The 25,993-nt window shown below is 40.9% G+C and overlaps 1 protein-coding gene across 1 annotated transcript in view; it reads right to left on the reverse strand.

The window, feature by feature from the left end:
- Positions 1-5,694: 5,694 nt before the first annotated feature.
- MTAP (methylthioadenosine phosphorylase) overlaps positions 5,695-25,993 on the reverse strand; it is a 39,103-nt gene continuing 18,804 nt past the window's right edge. Inside the window, exons 5-8 of the mRNA XM_082400621.1 lie at positions 17,640-17,742; positions 13,132-13,371; positions 9,328-9,450; positions 5,695-6,948 (exon numbers count right to left, since the gene is read on the reverse strand). Of these exons, the coding sequence (XP_082256747.1) occupies positions 6,910-6,948; positions 9,328-9,450; positions 13,132-13,371; positions 17,640-17,742 (505 nt within the window). The 3' untranslated portion in view covers positions 5,695-6,909. The remainder of the gene's footprint in view (positions 6,949-9,327; positions 9,451-13,131; positions 13,372-17,639; positions 17,743-25,993) is intronic.

The raw sequence follows: 25,993 nt of genomic DNA on the forward strand, positions 1-25,993 counted from the left end.
AGCAAACACAAATGACATACTAGAGTATGTTGGGAACATTAAGAGCTATGGGGAAAAAAAAAAATAAAGTTGAGCCAGGTAATTGTCCTCAGGAGTGCTGGGGGTGTAGAGTGAGGATTCTTGCTTTCCTTTAAAGTAGGATGGTTGGGGTTGACCCACTGAGGCTTATTTTGAACAGAGATTTGAAGAAGGTGCTAGTGTGAGCCATGTGGTTATCTGGGGCAAGAGTTTTCCAGGAAGAAGGGACACCAAGCAAGTACTCAAGGAGGAGGCCTGGTGTGTTGTAGGAAAAGCAAGCTTGGTGGTATGGAGCAGAGTGAGTTAGAGGGTGTTAGTAAGAGAGGAAGTCAGAGAGAGAAAGGACAGGTGCTGCTCCCATGGAAAAGAGTAGAAGCTGGAAGACTAGTTAGAAGGTTATTTCAGTATTCAGGTGAGAAATGAAAGCAGCTCAGACCAGGGTAAAAGTAGTAGATATTGTGAGGAATAGTCAGTTTCTGGATATGTTTTGATGGTAGAGTGAATAAAGTTTTCCTGGTGTGAATGTGGGTTTTGAAGAGGCCAGGATGACTCCATGTTTTTGGTCTGAGGAACTGGATGAATGGAACTGCCAACAACTGTGCTGGGAGAGCAGATGTGGGGGGAAGATGAGAAATGGTCACCAAGGAATGAGTGAAGATAGAAAATCCAAAGATTGAGATTAGGGAGAAGAGGAGGAACCAGCAAAGGAGACTGAATAGCAGCTCTTGAGGTAGAAGAAAAACGGAGTGTGGTGTCTTTGGAAGCCACATGAAGAAAGTTTATTAAAGAGCAGGAAGGGATAAACTATCAAATGCTGCTGATAGGAAAAGGGTGAAGTCTGAGAATTGACCAATAGCTTTAATACAAGTGACCTTGAGAATAATTTTTGTGGTATTGGAAGTGAGATGCTGGCAAAATTTGATTTGGAGTGGGCTGAAGAAACAATGAAGATGGGACTTCCCTGGTGGCGCAGTGGTTAAAATCCACCTGCCAATGCAGGGGACATGGGTTCGATCCCTGGTCTGGGAAGATCCCACATGCCACGGATCAACTAAGCCTGTGCACCTAGAGCCCATGCTCTGCAACAAGAGAAGCCGCCGCAATGAGAAGCCAGTGCACCACAACGAAGACTAGCCCCCGCTCGCCACAACTAGAGAAAGCCTGTGCACAGCAACGAAGACATAATGCGGCCAAAAATAAATAATAAATAAATTTATTAAAAAAAAAAGAATGAAGATGAATTGGAGGCAGTGCAAATAGATAGCTCTTCAAGAGGTTATATTTCAATGAAAGTCAAAGCATTAAGACAAACAGTAAAGAGAATTGTGGTCAAGAAGTATTTTTTTAATAGGAGAAATAACAGCATATTTGTGCATTGAGATGCAGTGATCCAGTAATGAGGGACAGTTTGATTACGGAGAAAGGGGCAAGTGCCAGAGTGATGTCTTTGACTAGGTGAGAGTTACAAGATCCAGTAAGTGGATGAGCAGGGAAAAACATCTATGATAGCAGTTTTCAAAGTGTGGTCACCTGGAACTTATTAGAAATGTAAATTATTAGGCCCTATCCCAGACCTCTTGAATCAGAAACTCTGAAGCCCTATTTTATACCTACACCACTCACAAAAATTAAATTGAAATGAATTAAAGACCTAAATGTAAGACCTGAAACCATAAAACTCCTAGAAGAAAACATAGGAAAGACACTTGTTGACATGGGTCTTGGCAATGATTTTTTCAATATGACAGTTAAAACACAAGCAACAAAATGAACAATAAACAAGTGGGACCACATCCAAGTTAAAAGCTTCTGAAAGTCAAAAGAGACAATCAACAAAATAAAACGGTAGCTTACAGAATGGCAGAAAATATTTGCAAATCATGTATCTGATAAGGGGTTAACATTCAAAATATATAAAAACCCGTACAACTGAATAGCAAATAATAATAATCATCTAACTGAAAAATTGGCAACGGACCTGAATAGACGTTTTCCCAAGATATTCAGATGACCAAAAGGTACATGAAAAGGTCCTCAACATTAGGGCAGTGCAAAACCACAATGAGATAACACATCAGGCTTGTCAGAATGGCCATCAGAAAGAAAAAAAAAAAAAAAGAGAGATAAGAAATGCTGGCAAGGATGTGGGGAGAAGAGAACGTTTGTGCAAGGTTGGTGGGAATGTAATTTGGTATATAGCCACTATGGAAAACAGTATGGAGGTTCTCAAAAAAATTAAAATTACTATTAAATAATAATAGTAATTACTATTACTATTAAAATTAAAATTACTATGCACCCCCATGTTCATTGCAGTATTATTCATAACAGCCAAGACATGGAAACAAACTATGTACCCATTGATGGATGAATAAAGAAAATGTGGTATGTATATAAACAGTGGAATATGGTATAGCCATAAAAAGAAGGAAATCCTGCCATTTGTAACAACACTGATGGACCTTGAGGGCATTATGGTAAGTGAAATAAGTCAGATAGAGAAAGACGAATACTATTCATCTCATTTATATGTGGAATCTAAAATAAAACAGAACACTAAACTCATAGAAACAGATATCGGATTTGTGGTTGCCAGAGGCAGGTGGTGGAGGGTAGGGGAATTAGGTGGAGATGGTTAAATGTACAAACTTCCAGTTATAAGTTAGTACCGGGGATGTAATGTACAACATGATGACTATAGTTAATAATGCTTTATGGTATATTTGAAAGATGCTAAGGGAGCAGATCCTAAAAGTTCCTGTCACAAGGAAAAACACTTTTTTTCTGTAATTGTATGAAGTGATGGATGTTAACTAATCAGTTTGCAATATATACATATGTCATTATGCTATCTTAAACTTACAGTATTGAATGTCAGTTATATCTCAATAACACTGGAAAAGAAAAAGGACTAAAGATGTTCAGGCAAAAGATCTCTTGGAAGGACAGGCTGCCATCCAATATTAGAATTGTGTTGTGTGGAAGAGATTAGATGGCTCCCTAGTAGTTCCAGAGAGGGACAAATGAAAGTTACAGGTAGATTAACTTCAATTCAAAATTTAAGAAAAAGAATTCTTTCTAACCATCCCCTGTCCACCAGTGGAATGGGTTATGTTGGGAGCAGCAATCAACAAGCTCAGCAGAGGCTGGAAGATGCAAAGACACAGAAAGGGGGACTGAGACACCAGTACTGAAATGTGTGCACAATTTCAAGATGGCTGCAAACCCCAGATTATGATGTCCCAGACTGATGACTTCTAAAAACGAAACTCTAGGGTGGGATCATGCAGTCTGGTTTAAGAAGCCCTCCAGGTGCTGCTAATATGTATATTGTCAGAAAAGACAACAGAGGGGAAAAGAGCTTGGGGGAGGGTAATGGGGGTATGCCTGGAAGTTGTTTGCTGATGCTTCAGTTTTGTCAGTGAAGAGGGAACTGAAGTCACTTGCTGAAAGTGAAGACGGAGGAGGAGGTGTATGAAGAGCTGATGAAGATTTTATGTAGGAAAAATAGGATCAGATTTTCACTTAACGCAGATATTCATTGATTTTGTGCTAAGTACAAGGAACAAAGGATCCCATAATAAGTAAAAAAAGATGTTTCCTGCTTTTTTGGAGGCTTATCAGTAGTGAGAGAGGTTAGTCCACAACTGAACAGCCCTTTAAATATTCGAAATGCTCACATAAGATTTTCTCTTAAACGGTTAGACACATTCAGTCCCTTTAACCATTACGTACATGGCATGGTCTTCCCAGTTCCCATACACTTCTTTCGGTGCTTTTCAGGTGGTCAGAGTTCCCCTGAAAGTGTTGTGCCCAGAAGTAGACACACTGTCCCGGACATGACCTCACAGAATTCAATGTCAGGTTAAAGAGGTTATTTTATATAAACTGCTATAGAGCAAGGCCTCCCCTATTCTCCATTCCTCAAAATGAATAAACCAAGAGTAGATGCTTATGGTAAAAAGTCCAAAGAGTACAGAAAGGTACGAGGTAGACAGCAGGTCTCTTGGCTTGTACCTCATAGGTTATCACTCAGCTTCTTTCCAGAAACTCTGTGGACATAAAGCATAAATATGCTATCCACACACCCACACAAACTGCATTATTTTACTTTACGTATTTCTCTGGTTTCCACTTTTATCACTGACATTGTTTTATACTGGCACATAAAGACGTTATTTATTTGAATCAATGCACTTTATTTAGACCCCCCCCCCCGCTCCCCCACACCACTGAGAATTTTAGCCATTCTTTTTTTTTTTTTAAGATCTTATGTGGCCAATTTACTAGTTTTCATTTATTTATTTATTTATTTATTTTTGGCTGTGTTCGATCTTCGTTTCTGTGCGAGGGCTTTCTCCAGTTGCGGCAAGTGAGGGCCACTCTTCATCGCAGTGCGCGGGCCTCTCATTATCGCGGCCTCTCTTGTTGCGGAGCACAGGCTCCAGACGCGCAGGCTCAGTAATTGTGGCTCACGGGCTCAGTTGCTCCGCGGCATGTGGGATCTTCCCAGACCAGGGCTCGAACCCGTGTCCCCTGCATTGGCAGGCAGATTCTCAACCACTGCGCCACCAGGGAAGCCCATTTTAGCCATTCTTAAGCTTTGGCCTATTATGAACAAGTCCAGGATGCACTGAAGCTAATTGGCGAAGTATTTTCAGGTCTCAAATGTAAGCCTGCTGTTCCAGCCTTCTCCACTCTTTTTTTTAGGTTAACACTGAATATGAACTATTTTGGTTATCTAATTGTCAAAATCATGAACAACAATGCAGAACAAAAATAAGCAGCTCACAATGCCAATACACATTTCTAAGTAGATGCAGATGTACTAATTAGTAACTCAGCGCTCTTCCAAGGGGCTGTCACTAAGCTAGAACTTTTCCATTATGCCCATAATCCACTGGGGAAACTTCAAAATGCTCAAAACTGATCACAGTGTTCACTTACTTTTGTAGCTAAGAAAAGGAGTGAAGTATCATAGAAGTGGGAAGTGTTCTGGGAAGAAATGGTCAGCAAAGTCCTCAAGAATGAGGTAGAAGGAAAATTATATTATTGGCTTTGTTTAAGGAGTAAATGATGGGTAACAAAACAAGAATACCATGTACTCCACTTGAGAAGTCTAAAAATGAGGCTGCAAGAAAAGGCTACTGGATCAAGAAAATAACTTCTTTAACTTGGGAAGCACTGTACTTTGGGAAGGCAACAAGAAAAATGCCTGCATTTTGGCCTTGACATCCTCAGACACCTACCAAAAATGAAGGAAAGTAAGGCATAGCATATATTACAGGGTAGTAAAAACAATCATGGGGTATAGAGCCAGAGAACCTTAGGTTCAGACCCATCAGGTCCTCTGTGGCTCCCTCATATGCAGAGTTGAAACCACTGCATCAGAGAATCCAAGAGCCATACTCACATGTAACCCAAACAGCTTAGTATTAATGCTGAAGGGTAACTAGTTTATTGTTTACAATTAGCAGCTCATTATCTTGAAGACAGTTTCTTAGACACAAACACATTCATTCTACAATCTCTTTAAACAGACGAGATAGATACATCACTAAAGGACCCAGTAGCAGACCATAGTGAGAAGGAGTAATTCTGAGGGAAGAATGATCTCCCTGTGATAAGAAAACAAACCACATTCCTAAAAAATTGACAATAAAAAACAGTAAGAAGCAAGCTTCCATTTTCTTTATTAAAAAACAAAAATCACCAACTCATGTAAAATAATTCATCAGATCATAAAAAGGAGTAGAAACAAAAAGTCAAATGTCAATTTAAAGAATATCTGACACACTAGAATGTGTGTATACAGTCTCTTAAATAATTTAAGATTAGCTCCATATTAAACACCCAGCTTTTCTCACATTGTTGCAAACCCAAGTATTGTTCTGACTATAGTCATTATCTTTTTTAACAAAAATAAAGATTTAACTCAAACAGAACTCCTCTTAGTATTGCCATTTTAACTTTTGCTGCATTACCAGAAACAGTGTGTTTTCAAGAACTGGATCTTTCTAAGCCCATTTTTATTTTTAAAACTTCACTATTTGATTATATTCATTGTAGAAAAATGTGAAGATAAGGAAAAATATAAAGAAAATTAAAAATTTATCCAGTGTCCCTCCCCCCAAATACAATAACAAAAGAGTATATATATTTCTTTCTATTCATTGTACATATTTAAAACAAAATTAGTACTGTAAAATGCTTACATATCCCCATTTCATATTATACAGCAACAATTTCCTTAGTACATTAAATATTATGTGAAACCATGATGTTCAGTTGGCTGCTTCACAATCTAATTAGAGCTTAACCGTGATTACCTCCAGTTGTTGGATATTCAGATTGTTTTGAATATTTGCTATTAAAACTATGTTCTACATCCTTCTTTATACATAATTATTTGTATGTATCTCTGATAATTTCTTAAAGATAAATTCCTAGGAGTAAAGTAACCAGCACAAAGGGTATTTTTTAAGCCTTTTGATACATTTTACCAAAATGCCCTCCAAAAAGATTGTACCAATTTACAGTCACATCAGTAAATAGTCTAAAAGCTATTTCTTCACATTCCTTGGCAACATAGGAGTGTTACTGCTTACCTTTACTGTTACAAATTTGGGGGAATGGTGAAAGGTGTCTTCTTTTTTTCTAATGTGTAAATATTTCCCCACATGTTTACTGGTTATTTGCTTTCCTTCTGTTATTTGAAGCAGTCCAAGTCTTTTAGAAGGCATCTCTGATGTGAGCAATGTCTTATCACTTGTTCTTCCTTAGGGGGCAAGGACACAGAAGCTGCATGTCTCTTCTGTGTTTTCTCAAGCAGGAATTCTCCAAATGATTGGAATTAGAAGGTTACCTTGTCTTCTGAGCAGCCATGCTATTTTAATGTCTTGGTAACAAAACAGAAGACTGGGCCATTTTCTGAAAGAAAGCAGGCACAGATTATGGGACTTTGAGTGTAACTCCTAACTTTTAGTTCTTCATTCTCCTTTCATGTAAGGTGAGGTTCAGAATGTTTATCTCAGAGGACTGTTCTGATTCTCACTTATCTCCACCCGCCTTTACATCCACTAGGACATATTTTATACACCATCCTCCAGCCTGGATTGTTGTTTATGCAACCTCCATCATTCGCCTTATTCCACTGAAAAACGTCATTGAAATTTCAACGTTAGTATCGCCAAATAGAATAGGAGCTTCTTCATTACAGCGTCTTACATATCTTGACATATAGTGGGTGCTCACTAAGTGTAGTGAATTAATGATGCACACTTCAGTGCTGAGAGAGCTGAAAATAATGCCCTGGAATAAGGGATTATTAGTATGGTGTTCCTTAATGCTACAGAATGGAGGCCATAATTCTCAATTTTGTCTAGAGCAGCAATTCTTCATTTTCTCTTTTCTACACATATTAACCCTCTTAAAAAATGCATATGGGATTCCCTGGTGGCGCAGTGGTTGAGAGTCTGCCTGCCAATGCAGGAGACATGGGTTCGAGCCCTGGTCTGGGAAGATCCCACATGCCGCGGAGCAACTAGGCCCTTGAGCCACAATTACTGAGCCTGCGCGTCTGGAGCCTGTGCTCCGCAACAAGAGAGGCCGCGATAGTGAGGCCCGCGCACCATGATGAAGAGTGGCCCCCGCTTGCCACAACTAGAGAGAGCCCTTGCACAGTGGCGAAGACCCAACACAGCCAAAAAAATAAATAAATTAATTAATTAAAAAAAAATGCAGCTGAAATAATAAATTTATTGCTTGACAAATTATCTTTAAGTTCAAGGGACTATGGTCAAAATGGGGTCAGAAACCTAAAAAAAAAAAAAAAACAAAAAAAACAAACCCAAAACACACCATCCCATCTTGCAGGTTATACCCTCAGCAGCAGCAAAAGTATGAGTCACATTTCCTGCCAATCAACAGTGTGTTTATTTAGACAAGCCAAAGTCATGCTGCTCTATCACATTACACTCATTATGTTTAGCTAAATGTAACTGTTTCTAGTTTAAAGTGACATTCTCCAATTCTTAGAATTTGTTTTCTGTTCCCCTTTTCTTTATCCTTATAATGACTGCCTGTATTTCAATTATGATGAAATACTTCATGGGGGGAAGGGCCTAACATTTCCTCATTAAAGAACATTTATCTCCTGGGTATATAGGCTGAAACCAATGGATGAGTTTCCTGCTCCTTATGGATTTAAAGTCTAGTAGGGAAGATAGATTACAAATGCCAATATTCCTGACTTTGCCAGTCCTCAAGGCTGAGAGGCATATTATTACAGTGATGTGCTGGAGCCTGCTTGTACCAGCTTGTAAAAACCTGATTATGTACATCACTTCCCAGCTTACCAGTGGCTTCATGTTAGTAGCTTGAAGTCGGCTGTGCAAGAGCATTTATACCACAGCAATCAGCAAACACTACAAATCATGGCACCTCCATGCCCAGCAATTGGCAATCATTTACTACCACATAGTGTCCTTGTCACACTAAAACAGTGGCTCTCATTCCAGGGCTCCTCGGTGGTAATTCAGGTAGAGAGGGCTTTTATCAACTTTTCGAATCTTCTCTCAACTACTTTTCTTAAGACCTAAGAGTACAGATGTGTTCTAGGATATACTTAGGACCTTAGGATATACTGGCTACTAGGTGAATGTAACGTCTGATCAATTTCAGGCAACTCCTTATCCAAGGTGGTTAATCAAGAGAGTCTCAAGATGTCCAGATAAAAACCACACATCTCTGAGCTCAGCAGTCAGTTCAAATTATATTCTGGGAATTAATACTAGAGTTGAAGAGCTACCGATCTGCAACCCATCACTTGTTTATCATTAATTACTATCTTAGTTTGACGCAACATTAACTGTAAGTAGACATTCCCTGGCACCATTTCAGTATTGCTGTTGTCAGTGTTTTGGCTTTAAAGGCTGCCAACACTTTGCATGGATCTGCCAAAGAGAAAACAGCCTTGTCTGCAGCATAATCCATGTACAGAGCAAACATTACCAATCTTCTGAAGTAAAACTTAGGGATATACTGCAAAGCAGGACAATGTTAAGAACCTGGTAGACTAGATAATAAAACTCTCCCCACCTTAACTTCCAGTGCTCTTGCATTACCAGCCAAAATGTATATCTATTCCATTTATGGTTAGTAGTAGTAAATGGCATGAAAACTTGTAGAAAACATCTAGCCTAGTATAAAATACATAAGGAGATGGGCCAAGGGTGAAATGCAAATTAGAGAAAAAGGCAGCTGAGGGTCTATGGAATTGTCTGCTTACAGATGGCTGAGGATACTTACCCTAATGTTATGGAGGGTTTCTGACCATTCCATGGATCCTATCTGAGGTATGGTAGTGAGAAGTAAACTTTTGGCTTTATTGGCATTTTCTTTCAGGGTCTTTAAGACCCGGTCCACAGAAACCTAGAGAAACAATAGCACGGGATGTTAACAGCAATTTAAAATTCCACTGCTTTTCACAGAACATTTTCTTGAGTTCCTACCTGATCTGTTAAAGTCATTTTACCCCAGTTTCAATCCCCTGGACCCAAGCTTTGCATGTATCAGGGAGAGCTCTTGGAGAAACCCAATGACATCTCTGAAAAGCACTGCTGGTTTTCAGTATGGCATCCGAGAAAGTTTCTCAGATGTATAATGTGTTAGCATGGCCTAGAAAGATTGTGGCTCTTCTCCTCATGTCCACAGAATGGATTCCAGTTTTAAAAACTGTTGCTATACTGGATAAATCAGAAGATAAGCACATTTCTCTTTAGAGAAGTCTTCCAGCTAATAAAGAAAAACAATGGGATCAAAGCATCAACCATTTTACAGTCCCAGTGAATTAATGGATGGGCTGTTAACATCACAGAACCAAAAAACCCAAACCAAACAAAGAAACAGTCCACTTTAATGAGCTTCCTTGTGGATTATGATGACCGAATATGATCAAATCTCTAGATCCTGCTGCCAATTTACAGAAAATAACAGAGCACTGAGAAATTGGATAAACCACCCTAAGGAGATGATTTCACCAATTCGGACTGTGGGAAACTACAGGACAAATGACCTGGTTTCTTTTAAAAACACCTGGAAGAAAAAAATCACTTACGCTATTTGAGATAACTAGAAAATTGAACTTTGCCTGGATATATTAAGCAATTATTGTTGGAATGCGATAACGGTAATGTGGTTATGTTAAATGTTTCCTAAAATGTTTATGGATAAAATTATGGATCAGAGTATAGACGAAATATGATTGGCCTTAAGTTGTTATGTTTATGATTGAAGCTGGATGTTGGATTCTTGGACGTTCATTACCATTGTCTGCTTCTGTGTATGACTGAAGTTGCTTCATAAGGAAGCTGAAGAAAGTTGAGTATAAAACAGATGATCAGAAAGAGTAATTGTCATGTTTCACTATGCTTAGAAGAAACCCAAGATTCAGGGGCACAATGATTACACCTTTCTACTTCCTGGAGTATCAAGTCCAGACCCCTCCCACAACACTGAGATGTGTTTAGAACAAAATGATGAGCACTGTAGCAGAGGGGAGTCCCATCACTGTGCGAGGGGATCACAGCACAAGGTGGTGACCAGCTTGCTGGGTGCCTGCCAGCTATGAATCTTCAAATGCAGGGTCATGAAACATCCCAGAGATTTACCTTGTATTTTACTCTTTTCCTCACACTTTGTGACTAATACAGATTCTGATCTCCTTTTTCTCTTTGTTTCTGCTGTTGTGCTTCACCCAAAATGTCCTTTCTACTAACTTCCTCACAATAAATTCTAACCTGTTCAACATCCAGCTTAAATCTCAGAAGTTTTCTTCAGAAACTATCCCTCTCCTCCATTCCATCACACCTACCATCTGATGACCACCCTCTTAGGAGCCAGCACTATACTAGATGCTCTACATTTATCATATGGTTTAATCCTCCTAATAATCCTGCAAGGTCAGAAATGTAACTACACAACCCCCACCCACGTGAACGGGTTAAATAACTCACCCAGTATTACAAGTAAAAAGAACAACAGGAATTTGAGCAAGTGTTTAGGCAACTCTAAAACCTTTTTGCCATGCCAGGCTACACATCTGGTTTAAAGCACAATGACACACATAGCTAGCTGACTGAGATGATGCCATCTTTGTCTATGTTTTCCTGGTGGCATTTAATATTATTTGCTTTTGTGCCTTACCACTTACACAGAGCTTAGGTTTTTGTTTTTGTTTTTTTGCTTTTAACTGAAGTAGCTCCAACTGACTGTTTTCCAAACCTCATGTGGGCTACTAAACGAAAGTACCATTCGCTCTGCATGGGAGACAAATGTTACTAGACCGAGCAGAAAGCCACAGGCAGGAAGCAATCTGCTCTTGGGGAGTGGCAGAGGCTGGAGTCTCCTATTAATTGGAAGCAGCTTCCCAACATCATGAGGCTGAGCTGTCCCTTAGATGACCAAAGCTGCCAAGTCAGGGACTTTTTTGGGTCAGGATTTGCAAATCTCTTACATAACGAACATCCTAGTAGTCAGCAACAGTTTATTACACTGCAGAGTGAGGATAAGACATTCATTCAAAGAATCTGGGTTCACCTACGACCCAAACTCCATACCCACGGATGGACAGGCAGCTAGAATATCTTACTCCATTTTACATGAAATTGGATGGTGAAACAAGCAGCCTGAGATGGTGGTAAGGTCCCTTTGGAGAAGATGTCACCTCCCCTAAGTGTGTTCAGAACCGCCACTCCAGCACTTCTTCCTTCAAAATTTCTTGGCTGTAGTTTTATCACTTTCTCTTTTTAAAATGAGATAAATGACAAGACAAATGATCTGGTTTTTTCAAGTAAAATGCAAGGAATGAAAAGGGAGAATATTAGAGTAAAAGATTTAAGAGGCATATCGTTAAAATGCAATGTGTGGATTATAAGGGATCCTGATTTGAACAGTTAAAAATTATGAAATGAGGGAAAATGTGACAAATCTGGACATTTGATTATATTAAGGAATTAATATCAATATTTTTTCATACAACAATGGTGTTGTGGTTTTAAAAAATTATTTTAAAAGAGAGGCCTTTTAGAAAAATTTACTTCAAAATAATTAGGGTAGGGGAGAGAAAAGTGGGTAGGGGCATATAAATAAAACAAGACTTGACATGGCTGATAACTCTGGAAAGCTTGGTGATGGGTAACTGGGGGTTCATTATACTAGACTCTACTTTTGTAGATGTTCAAAGTTTTCCACAAAGAAAATATTTGTTTTGGAAGCCTGACCTCTGTGGCCCAGTGTCCTCAAATACCAGCTGGATCTTGCTGTCTTTCCTGCCAAAAACCCTCATTGACCTCCCATCTGAAATCCTTACACAGCCTACGTGGCCCTGCCTGCCTCTTCTCCCTCCTCTCCTCTCCACTCCACTCAGGCACGGCCATCTTTCCCATCACACTTAAACCAGGAAGGCTTCCTGGATTTGAAGTATTTGGTTGGGCCAATTTGATATGTACTTCTGTACCTTATCACACTATTTCTTTATAACCCTGCGCCTTCTCACATTGGTTTGCTTGGCCTCTACCCAGCCCCACAAAACCCAGAATGTTGGCTCCTTATGGACTTGTCTGTCTGCTATCATATTATTATACCAAGCACAGTACCCAGCCATGGTAGGTGAGACAGACAGGAATACAGACAGACATGAATACAGAGTCCTCTTACCAGGTTGAGGTACATAATAGTAGGGTTTTCCCCCTACATAATAAACAGTAGCACAGCATAAAGAACTTATAACCAAGTCTTTATCCTTAAAGTAAGGGCCAAGTCTCAATATAATTCCCAACACACCTACATGTTTACAGTGTACTGTTCCCCTGTTGATCCTTGGATAAAAGTGTCTTTTTATTCTCTATGAAGATTTCTGTTCTTCAAGTGGGAACTACAGAAAAAATCTGTTAATACCTAATGACAGTGTATAAAAAGCTGACTTTAAAACCTGGTAGAATGGCACTTTCTGGAACTAATGTAATATAAACAAAGAGTTAAGACACTCTCTTACTGGCTCACACGGCACGTGGAAGCCCAGGCCATACATGTTCCAAAGAGAATTTCACCTACCACTTCCTCATGCTCCTTCCAGCAATCATAATCTGTTGCCATGGCGATACTTGCGTAGCAAATTCCAGCCTCCTTAGCAAGAATCACCTCTGGAACTGTGGTCATGTTGATAACATCCGCCCCCCAGGTTTGGAACATGACGCTTTCTGCCCGGGAGCTAAAACGAGGTCCCTCAATTGTGATCACTGTCCCTTTTGAGTGGCACCGGAGTCCTAGCTTCTTAGCGGTCTCTATGAGGACCTAGAATGCAAAGAACCAAACTCAAAACATACAAACAGAAGTTCAGCTTAATTTATTTTTCCTCTGATACTTTAAAAGATTGTTACTATAAATACCTAGTACCTGTAGGCCCTCGAAGAGAACCTAGGAGATCACAGAAGGGTGTTTCCTAGACCCTTACCCACTTACATAGTGCTCTGTCCTGCCCCAGCCCCTAGCTCACAAGTACAAGAGCAAACAGTGAGGTTTTTCTACACACCAGGCATTTGTTTACATGCTTTAATCTCACTTCTTAACAACTTTAAGAGACTATCATGGATTGTGAAAGGGGGCTTGAGCCTGAGCTCTTAACCTCCAAGGCTACACTAAGATGCCTTCCTCATTCACATCTCAGAGATGTGCAGAGTGAACTGTTTTCAAGCTCCTGAGAAACTCATTCTCACTGCTCTTTTATACAAAACCTGAGGGCTTTTGTGAAAGCTTTTTGGGGGTAGAAAGTGATTTCATAATCTCTTTTGCCTGTTGCCTCTCTAAAGACATACAGTAAAAAACAGAATGGGGCTGTGCTGATTTCTTCTATCCAGAGAGAAACTTATCTTGGCATCCCTTTAGAGGCAAGGTGACACATGAGTTTAGAAACATTATTTAAAAGTTTGATCACTTTTTCTAGTGTCTAATAATGTACATCTAATCTAATTTCATTTTTTTCTTAGCCTGTGCTTAAACATTCCTTTTTAATTAAAAAAAAAATTGGTCTTTTAAACTTAACTGTTAAAGCACTGCCAAGAATTCACTTACCCTTATGTATGTCCTAGTTATTTCATCTGTAAAATGGGAATAATAATATTATATAACTCAGAGATACTGTGAAGTTGTGTGTTTGTTTTTTTTTTTTTTTTAGAATTTATTTATTTATTTATTGGCTGTTTTGGGTCTTTGTTGCTGCATGTGGGCTTTCTCTAGTTGCAGCGAGCGGGGGCTGATCTTTGCTACGGTGCATGGGCTTCTCATTGCAGTGGCTTCTCCTGTTGTGGAGCATGGGCTGTAGGCGCGGGGGCTTCAGTAGTTGTGGCTCGCAGTCTCAGTAGTTGTGGCGCACGGGCTTAGTTGCTCCGCAGCATGTGGGATCTTCCCAGACCAGGGCTCGAACCTGTGTCCCCTGCACTGGCAGGCAGATTCTTAACCACTGTGCCACCAGGGAAGCCCCAATACTGTGAATATTAAAAGAGCTAAGGAATATATATAGCAAGGAATCTAAATGCTTAACTGGTCTTCTAATTATTAACACTGGCAGCTTCTACACATTTCCCAAATAATTTGTCAAGTTTCCTATGATACCAATATATAAAATGGAGTGACTCAAAGTCAATAGAAGGCTCCAATCTAGGCCAAGGTCTTGCCTGCACATGTCTGAACCACATAAGCAAATTAACCTATTTCCTTAAAAATAACACATTATGCTATGGCAAGAGGAGAAAGAATTTTAACAAGAGCCTCGGCAACTCCAAATTTAGAACCACGACAAGCCCTAGATGACTAGCTGATGCTACATCATGTTTATTTATCCTATACATGCTGAAAATAAGATTATGCTAAATCAAAACTTTTCCTTAAGGAGTATAGGTATAAATACAAGGGCTTATTAAATCACTCTTTCCCCTGCTGTCCCCCCTACTTTCAAAATTAAGATATATCCAGCCCAGTCCTGTCTTCATTACATGTCTTTAAAAATCCCAAATAACTGAGCTGTATGTCTCGGCCAAACTTCAGAGTGCTTCTAGAGATGTGTGAAGGAAGATCACAACTATCGCAGGCCAGTGGCAATGTGGCTTGTAAGTCTTCACTATCACCCTGGGCGGTGGGTGCCACGTTGGGGAGGAGGAAGTAGAGGCTTATGGGCCTGGGTGGGCCAGCCAGTGACAGACCCTGGGCCCTTGCCACCTGGACCAGTACTCTGCACTCCCACACGAACAGACAACGCCACCGTAAGGTGCCAGAAATATAAACTACAGGCTTAGAGGTCTCTTTACTGTGTCAGGACTTTAGAAGAATTTGTTTCAGATTACCTTTCGACTAGAAGTACTATTTTTGGAATAGGTAATACTTGCACATGGTACAAAAATGTAAACAGTACGAAAGGATATTATTCTGTGACAAGTATTTCTTCTACCTGTGTACTAGCGACCCAGTTTCCCCATGGGAAACCACTGTTAGCAGTTCTTTGGTCAACTTTCCAGAAACACTTTATTTGCATATAAATATTTTCATATTTATCTCTTTTACATACACATATTTCAACACAAATGGTAAGATATAGTACAACCATAGTGTACCTTGCTTGCCACTTGACAATCTGTCGTCGGTACATGAAAGATCACAATGATGTTGAAAGTTAAAGTGATAATTACGAAGGGGCAACACCACCCACTCTTTACATTTTTTGGACAATATTTTAAAATCTCTTTTAGGGTATATAAGAATAAAGTAATATTCTGAAGGCCTTATTTTCCCATGTTCTTAAACTGCCCTCCCCAGCACTCTTTTAAAGTCTTTATGTGAGGGTCCTTAGCTTGACTAGACTATTAATAGCTGCATTAATTCGGTCTCAAGGGAGGCCAAACTGCATTACTGGAAACTATCACCCAGCCACCACATTTACATGTGCTCTGCATACATCATTAGCACTTCCCTTACCCACCTCTACTCCTAGTACCCAAATCACTGGGGCAGTACCTCTGATTTCCTACTATCATGCATATTCTCTCTCTAGTCTATTTCTTCCCAAGCTGCCCCCATTTTGAAGTGGACAAAAATGTTATTGCACACATCTAACTTCCCCTGGAGAGCAGATTTATTCTGTGGACAGATCTGAGTTTCAGACTTACATTGTTCTGATATTCTGCTGATAACTACCCAGGAACATACACAGTTGATCCTTGAACAACACAGGTTTGAACTGTGCAGTCCACTCATACATGGATTTTTTCCAATGAATTCATACTACAATATTATACAATCTGTGGTTGGCTGAATCCTTGGATGCAGAACTGCAGATAAGGAGGGCCAACTGTAAAGTTATACTCAGATTTTCAACTGCATGGTAGGTCAGTGCCCCAACCCCTCACGTTGTTCAAGGGTCAAATGTATTCTAAACTCACACTTAAAACTTAACCTGCCCTTTTTTTGTTTTAAAGAAGTAAAAAAGGTGCTTTCACAGAAGTCACAGAGAATCAACATGCAGTGATATATCTGAAATGGCTCTCTCCAACACCTGGCTTTGGATTCTAGATTTCTGAGACCAGAGTGAGGTTAAGGTGCCCTAGCTCTTAACTGTAAGAAAGCTAGTTTTACATGATTATACAAGGCTGAACATGTACTACTTTCCACATTCAGGTGTTAAAATCACCTGAATGATTAACATGTTTAGGTATATGTATTGTCTAAGTTATTTTATAAAGTAGATTTTACTAGGCAGTTTGTCTCTGACAATAACTTCTGACCTACTGGGTTGCACCTGACTTTCAAATCTTGAGTTATAAGAAAAGTACCATGGATGGACTTTTGAATTGTGGTAGCCATTTTTATTCTCTGAAAGCTAAGGCTTTGATTCCTCACTTTATATCACCATTGGCTTTTGTAGGGCTGCCCCTTTAGTCCTGAGATCTTACTATAATCCTGGAGGGGCAGCTGGAGAGTAACAGCCAAACTCAGCTCAAAGGCAAATGATGCCAATCTGACAATTTACAGATTATTAATAACTTAATTCATAAAAGCAGTTAACAGTCACTGGATGTCTTATAACTAACAGGCATCACTCAAAGCACTTTATAAGTAAATAACTCTTTTATCCCTCACAGTCCTATGAGGTACATGTTATCATCACCTTATTTTATAAACGAGGAAACCAAATCCGAGGTTTTGGTCCAAAGACACACAACAATTAAGCTGAAGCATAAAGACCTGATCATAAGAAATCTGGTTCCAGATTGTATACTCTGGACATATTATGCTACTCTAAATTATTTTAAAAGGTATCCTGACAGCAAAATCAAAACTTACTTAAGAAAAAAAAAAAAAAAAGGTTGCAACTTTGAGTGATTCACCTTACCAATGACTGAGAGTAGTGGAGGCATTATTAGCAAAGGGAAACAACTCTTCATAAAACCTTGAGTAAGCAGCAAGCTAGAGAGGGGAAGAGAGACCACATGCTTGGCCAGTTAATCTACGTCTAGATGCCACCCCAAGCCCTCATGATTTATTCTGGTGCACCTTCCAGAAATATTACGAACCTCTCTCGTTTTAGGGCAGAACGGCTCAGCCATTGGAATATGACACACTCCTCTGGCACAGGAATGACTTCCGTCATAGAAGGTCTGAAGCCTTCTGGTAGTCCTACAAAATAAAATAAAAAAGGGTAGTTTTTAAAAAGCCACCTTTCCCCCCTCTGGGGGCTGGTAATCAGTTGTATCTAGGTCGATATCTTGGTCCTCACTCCAGAATCAATAGTTCTGGATAAGCTGAAGGAAACTGGTTTTTTTTGTTCTGTTTTTTTGTTTTTTAAAAACAACAACAACAACAAGAAAAAGAGCTTCTGGATGGTATTTGGCTTTTCTGGCTCTGGGTTGGTGGCAACGTGCTTCCCAACAGGAATTAAAGTGTCTGTGGTCTGGTGGCTGTGATAGGATAACCACACTGAACTGTAGATGCAACTCAACTGTGGGCTCAGGAGGCCAGGTAAAACACTTAAGAAGTCAATATGAAAATTTTCCATCATCTTAGATGTAGAGTATTGTATAGTGAACCCCATATATATCTATCACTTAGATTCAACAATTTCCTAAATTTTGTCAAACTTGCTTCATCTGTTGCAAATCCCAGACTTTGTCACTTCACCCCTACTTCAGAAGGACCAAAATATGTGGATTATTCTCCACGGTAATGTCATTATCACAGCTGATAAAAATGACATTAATTCCTCAGTATCACCTAATATATAGACCATGTGCAAATTTCCCTGGTGTCCTCAAAAAAAAAAAAAAAAAAAAAACTTTTTTTAAACCATTGCTTGATTAGTTCCATGTTCCAAACACGGTCCAAACTTTGCATTTGATTGCCCTGTCACTAAATTGAGAGTAATTCCTGCCCTCTGCCCTCAACCTTATTTTTTCATGCCTTTGACCCACTGAAGAAAGCAGCCATTCATCCAGCTCCACATTTCAGAATCATCTGTCTCTTAGCTCCCTTACTTAAGCTTATGCGTCTACCCGCCAGAATTAGTTCTAAAGTCTCATGAAAGTTCTAAAGTTAACTTTCTGATAAAACATTTTTGAATCTGTAGGAGAGAGGGTAAAATTAAGCCAGTGGCAAGTCACCCAGCAACTTCTCTCTCAAAGTTTTCAGAATAAAGCACTTCCTATATCCATTATATTGTTCTAAACTTGAACTCATGAGTAATATAGAAAAGAAAGTCCTCATTTTCCTAGAGAGGGGAGAGCAGGGGAGGGACGGGGCAAGGGAAAACCAACAGGTGAAGGCAGATCACTTCATTTCTGCTTCCGGGGGTGGGAGGGTAGGGAACGGCATGGAGAAATATTCTGGTTCAGTTTACACAGCTGGCGTGTCCACTTATCAAAGTTAACCTGTTACTTCCTCCCCATCACATATTAAACAGTGACACTAGCTGGCACCAAAGCCACCTTGCTCAGAGATTAGGCCTCAGAGATTGGGGGGAATGAAAACCCAGTCTGTGCTCCTCTCAACCCCTTATCGTACGTGTCTTAAGGGAAAGGCTAAGTTAACCCCAAAGCAATTTCAGATGGCGTTGAAGAACAGGTCAAACGACTCTTCCAGCCTGTATAAACAGAGGCTTTTCTCTTTTTGTAAAACTGACTAATAAAATGGTGCCACATATTCCAGCTTTGGCTTGGTTTCAGCCTTCAATGAGTCAAGTATTAGCAAAAATCCTATTTACAACCATGATTAAGTGTGAAAACAGGGTCACAAAACCCTTCAGTGGCTATACCCCAATAGACATCTATGCAGTAACACCCCCATCTTATCTATCTCCGTCCCTTCTTTGCCTAATTACTCCTCTCTGTTCTGAACATTTACCTTAAGACATAATATGTATTAGTTATTCCTTATGTTATGCTATATACATGTGATACTAACTGCCTACAGTTTTAATTCCCTCTCAACTGGAACATTTTACATTTTTCTCTTTAAACAAAGCTCCCTAAATCCCACCTCTAAGGCTTATAGCAAACCACCATATCTTCTTTTTTTTTTTTTTTTTAATTTTTAAAAATTTATTTATTTATTTGTTTATTTATTTTGGCTGTGTTGGGTCTTCGTTTCTGTGCGAGGGCTTTCTCTAGTTGTGGCAAGCGGGGGCCACTCTTCATCGCGGTGTGTGGGCCTCTCACTGTTGCGGCCTCTCTTGTTGTGGAGCACAGGCTCCAGACGCGCACACTCAGTAGTTGTGGCTCATGGACCCAGCCACTCCGCGGCATGTGGGATCTTCCCAGACCAGGGCTCGAACCCGTGTCCCCTGCATTGGCAGGCAGATTCTCAACCACTGCGCCACCAGGGAAGCCCCCACCATATCTTCTTGATTCTTCATTTTCCAATTACAAAATGTAGTGTTCATCCACCCATTTATAAGAGTGTTATGAGGATTAAGTCAGCCCTGATGCCCAGATATCCCACAGCAGCTCAGAACTGAGGTCTGGGCTAGAGACTGAATTGGGAGTCAGCACCAAGGAGAAGCTGTAGCTGAGAATGGGGCCTCAGAGCACCCAACCTTGCAGGAGGGGTAGCCCCGAGGAAGAAATGGGGACTTTAATACCAGTATTTCTAATAGGTTCAGGGTTATGTTGTTAAGATCCCAGGAGGGAAAGTGCCGATAAGAAACATCTCTTCACGCAGACTGCCCACCTACTTGTGGTGTTCTGCATAACTCAAACAGTGACATATTCAAGGAAAAGTAATGATCTAATTTAAATCACTATAAATACTCCTGTGCTGCATAAAATAATGAGGTAGGATTATGCTGAATGAAATTCAGACCAAGAGCAATGGGGTTTGCAATCACAAGTGAAGTGACTGAAGGACACCACCCAAGTGAAATTCTAAAATGAAAATATATGTGATTTTAAGATCTCCTGTCCTCCCCCTGAGAGTTTTTAAGTAGAAGTGAGAGCTTCTGTAACGCAGCAAGAAGCAAGGGACGTCCCACACGGTGGGGACTGTTACCTCATTGAGCCTGTGTTGAAGGGGGTTCCTGCCTGTTCACTCCCAATTTCCAGTCAAAAGAGCTCTTCTATAAACAAAATAGTAGTTCACCCTCAGGTGGAGTTTTCTGACGGATATGGAGAAAATATAGGAAATGTAGTTTTGTACCTGGATTTCAATCTTGTTACTGATTTTTCGTGTGGCCTTGAGCAAATTACTTAACCTCCCTGAGTTCTTTCTTCATAATGTATTAGCAACATCCACTTACACCCTTGTTTAAAACAGGGCCGCAAAAAACCTCCGGTAGCTACATCCCAATAGGCTGATGCAATAACTCCTCCATTTATATGTCAAATGTATGTTTGGGGATAAATAGTAATTGTTGCAAAGTGCTACTACTATTGCCTGAGGATCAGTGAGGGAACAGACGCAGCATCCGGCCCACAGTATTCACCCAAGTCACATTACCGATGGACACAGGTGCAGCAGAAGCAAGTACATGGAGGAGCTCATCAGTGGAAGACACTTGCAGATTTTTCTTGAGGGCAGAAACTAGGTGTGCAGCCGTGCCTAGGTGAGCACCTTTCCCTGATAAAGGGGGCCCTTAATGAGATCTCTTCTTCCTTCCATCAAGAGATAGAATTGGAATCTCTTCCTGGGCCACAGGAAACAATTAGCCTAGACAACGTCAGACTGGCTGGATCCATTGGGAAGCTGTGTTTTAGGCTGTGGGTGAGAAGAACAGGAAGGATCACACACCTTCCAGAAGCAACCTAGACCAAGGATGAGAGTTTGGGGGTGGCGGCTCTGTCCTACCACGCTGTGAAAGTGGCATGTGGTAGCAAACAAAATAATGCCCCCCTGCACCCCTGAATATCCACACCCTAATGCCCAGAACATATGAATATGTTACCTTACATGGCAGAGGGGAACAGAGGTTACAGGTGGAATTAAGACTGCTAACCAGCTGGACTTAGAAAGATTATCCTGGATTAACCAGGTAGGCCCAGTACAATCACAGGAGTCCTGACATGTGGAAGAAGGCAGAAGAGTCAGTACTAGTGATGAAAAGGACTTGACCCGCCATTGCTGGCTTTGAAGATGGAAGGGGGCCAGGAGCCAAGGAATGAAGGTGGCAAAGAGCAAGGAAAGGGATTCTCCCGAGCCTCCAGAAAGGAATGCAGCCCTTGATTTTAGCCTACTGAGACCCATGTTAGACTCCTAACCTGCAGAATTAGATAATAAATTTGTGTTGTTCAAGCCACTAAGTTTGTGGTAATTTGTTACAGCAGCAGTAGGAAGCTAATACATGTGCTCATGTGGTTTAACATAGTTAACGCAATGCAACTCTGCCCCTAACTCTTGCTTCAATTGGTGAAGCCTCCTAGCGAGGCAAAGGGACTGCTAATTTCACCCCCCTCTCCACCATCAGCCTGGGATATCCACTGGAAGTAGACTTCAGGGACTGCCCAACTGACTGGCTTTACTGCTCCCTGGCTGTCTCTGTGCCTCCAGGAGAGAGTCACTCTGACCTGTGTTCACCTTATCAGTCTTCTCATATTTTAAATGGGGAAGTATGAAGGGTAAATACAGTCAGTGTGAAGACTGAATGAGAACACATGAAGCAAGTGCTCAGTCTGAGTAACTACTGCTGGTAGAAAATCTGCTTCTGTACTTCTCGTCTGCCAACTTCAGAGCAGACGTACTCGGGTCTCAAGTCAAGGGTACCCCCAAAACGGGGATATGTGATGAGAAAAGTTAGCAAAACAAACAACAAACTGCGTATGGAAGAGTGAAGAAGACAAAATGATGTTGTGTACTGGCAAGAGAAATGAGTTCAAGGCCATCAGGGAGAGAATACTGGGCACTTTCAGACACAGTGGGGGAACAAAGCCCAGAGAAAGACTGACCAGTAGGTTCTTTCTGGATCAAGATCCTTGAATTGGCACAAAGACAGCCATCTGTTAATAGTTTTCCTTTGAGGAAATGCTGAGTTGCAAACAAGATGAGGGAAAACACTTTTCCCACAGCAGAAGCAAACACACCCGCACATTTCCAAGGTGCTTCTGGAGCACAGCACATGTCCACGAGCCTCAGCACACAGGAACACGAGGCGGTTAATTTACTGGCAAAGCGAGGCCAAGGGCTGCTCATATGCAGCTTGGTTTCGGGGAAATGATTCTACCCACATCACTTAAAGTCTATCCAAACAGTCTATCTCATGAGTGCCCCTAAGTGAAAAATGCATTGTTTGGTGCATTTACTCTTAGCACTGCAAGCTGCAAAAGGGGAAGGCTGGTTGGAAAGGCATGCATATTGAAAACTTTAGTAATGTGTCAGATTGCCTTCTATTACGATTCTAACCATCTCTACCAGTAATAGGTATGTGCGTTAATTATCCAGGGCCTAACAGCATCTCACAAGTGGGAAGAACTTAATATTTTCTTTCCCTTCATAATTATCCAGAAATAACTTGACTTCATGTTCAAAAGACCAGAGATGACCAGATAATAAACAGTAATACTTCACTGGGGAAAGGGAAATGAGCAAGGATGCAAAGTACAAAAGCAGTGAAGAAACCACCACAAAGGGGACAAGATAGTTTTAAGTACACATCAAAGATCATTACCATCAATGACAAAAGGAACTAGGAAAAAATTACATCAAATTACAGGAAGAGCTGAGTAGCTGAGGTCTTCTACACAGGGACAGCCCTTCTCTAGACTGTGCTGCTTATTCAGAAGTCTGCATACGAGCTGATGCTCAGTAACAGATTCCCGGGCAAGGCCTCCCAGAGGGTAGCAGTTGTTTGAGCTTGGTTTCCAGCACTCTTGTGACTGTGTCTTCCTTCCTGTTTTATTTTCCGGGAGTAGTATGGCAACCAGCTTTGAGGGGAGTCAAGCTGGGAGAAGTAAAAATGTTAAGAACTAACCCAGATGAGGGCAGTGGTGACAGACGACAGGGTGGATTCAAGGCACACATGGGCACGACTTGGAGACTGACTGGATGTAGGGGTGACAGATCCACAGCAGCGGTCACCTGGTAGATGGCAGTGCGATGGTATTACCAACTTAGCAACTTACCAAGTGGAGAAGAGGGAGCTCGAGACGGGGGAAGGTGTGGGGTTAGAAGACAACCAAGGGGGAAAATTAATGAAGTGTGAATTACAAAGTGTGAGGTGTCTTTGGGACCTTGTCCTGTATCTAGGAGCCAGTGTGGATCTCGAGGGGGGAGGGCAGAGCTGGAAGTCCATGTGTCAGGAGTGGTTGAGGTCATAGGGTTTGCAGATGAACCTAATTCAAACCCCATAGGTCCCACTTACTAGCAAATGACCAATATTTCTGAGCTTAAGTTCCCTCAATTTAAACTGAGGAAACGACCCGTGTATGTGGTAAATAGGGTTAATTGATTTGTGGCACTTGGTAGGAACTCAAACATTGGGAGCTTACAGCATTTTTTAAATAACAGTAAGGATATAAGGTAAGAAGGTAGTTTGCAGAACAGAGAGTTAACCTCACACAGGGAACAGCTGCCCCCCACTTCAAGGACAGCAGCAAGATGACAAAGAAGAACAGGGATGCAAGTAACTGGTGAAAGGGAGGGTGAAGGAAGATGGCGCGTTTGTGCCGAATAGCATCTGTTTTCTTGTAAAGAGGCAATGTTCTCAACCAAGAGCGAAGGATATGGGCAGGAAGCTGTGAGAGAACAGAAAGGGTTCAAAATAGCTGCTGACAGGAATGGGAGAAAGAGCTGAGCAAAGGCTTCCTGTATAATTCTTTATCATAAACCTCCATTTCTATTGTTCTATTGGTAAGAACAAACCCCGTGCCCAAGAGGCTGAAAGACTGAGAAACTGACATCATTACACACCTCAACCTCTAGGCCGACCTTCCAAGGGTGGGTAAGAAGAACTTTGTACTGTTAAACCCCGGGGGAAGCCCAAGGCAGGGCTATGTCTTTGGGAGAGGGAAATAAACTGACATCATCCCTTACCCCTGTGGTTACAGCGGGACTTTCCTGATGAGTAAGTGTGCATCACCAGCCAAAGCTCATCCCAACCCCCAGCCTCTCCTGATTCTAGCGAGAAAATAATTCTCTTAAGAGGGTGGACATCAGAACTCTTAGGAATCAATCCAACACCCTCATTTAGCAGATGAGGACATTAAGTGACACAGGAATTTGGGGGCAGAGCCAGGATACAATTTTGGATGTCCTCACTTCCAAGCTGGGGCTTCTTCCACCACATTCTTTTAGTAGAACCTAACCAGGGGCCTCAGGCCAGTGTGTTAACAGCATTTTGCAGAAAACACCTGGCATTAGGAATTACATCCTGCCTTTTTTTAATCTTAATTTTTTGGTCATACTTTTCTCATTGTTAAAAAAAACAAAAACCAAAAAACACCTTGAACATTCCTAATAGAGGCCGCTATTAAAAAGAAAGAATCTTATTCTCATCCTTACAGATGTTACCCAGCCTCACCTTGAGATATTTCTGGTAGTGACAGAAGCAGTTTAAGTGACCCTACTGGTATGCATCTTTTTTTTTTTTTTAACTTAATATAATGTGGGCATCTTTCCAAACACTCTGCATATCTAATTGTTCCTTTCATAAATATGGTGAGGGACTTCCCTGTTGGCACAGTGGTTAAGAATCTGCCTGCCAATGCAGGGGACACAAGTTCGACCCCTGGTCTGGGAAGATCCCACACGCTGCGGAGCAGCTAAGCCCATGTGCCACAACTACTGAAGCCTGTGCGCCTAGAGCCTGTGCTCCACAACAAGAGAAGCCACCACGATGAGAAGCCCGCGCGCTGCAACGGAGAGTAGCCCCTGCTTGACGCAACTAGAGAAAGCCTGTGCGCAGCAACGAAGACCCAACGCAACCAAAAATAAATATATAAATAAAACTAATTCTTTAAAAATAAACAAATGATTTGTTTGATAAACAAATTCTTTAAAAATAAACAAACAAATGATAAATAAGGTGAGTTGAATTCCCTTCAATGATGATAATCAGGATTGATGGTGAAAGGAGAAGGGTCATATGTGGAAGTTGCTAGAATCCCCTGCCCATGTGTACCTTCCATGGCATGGAAAGTTACTAGTCTGGGGTGAAAGAGAGGCCATATAATCAGTCCCCACCCCCCACAGACAAATGAATTTCTAGGAGTATCTAACAATAACTGGGTCAACAATGGACGGTATGTGCAACAGAAGGAAAACAGGAAGAGACAACAAAATGCCTCATGCTTTGAAAAAAGCATCTAGGGGAAACAGTGTTGCTTGCTCTATAATAGCAAAAATCTCACTAGAAATCACTTCTATACTCCACTTTATAATGTATCATCAAAGTCAGGCTTTAAAAGTGGGGTGGGATGCGAGGGATGGTTATGTCTTTACCTGCAAGGCT

This window comes from Balaenoptera borealis (assembly GCF_965194805.1).
Source record: "Balaenoptera borealis genome assembly, chromosome: 8".
Classification (NCBI taxonomy): Eukaryota; Metazoa; Chordata; class Mammalia; order Artiodactyla; family Balaenopteridae; genus Balaenoptera; species Balaenoptera borealis.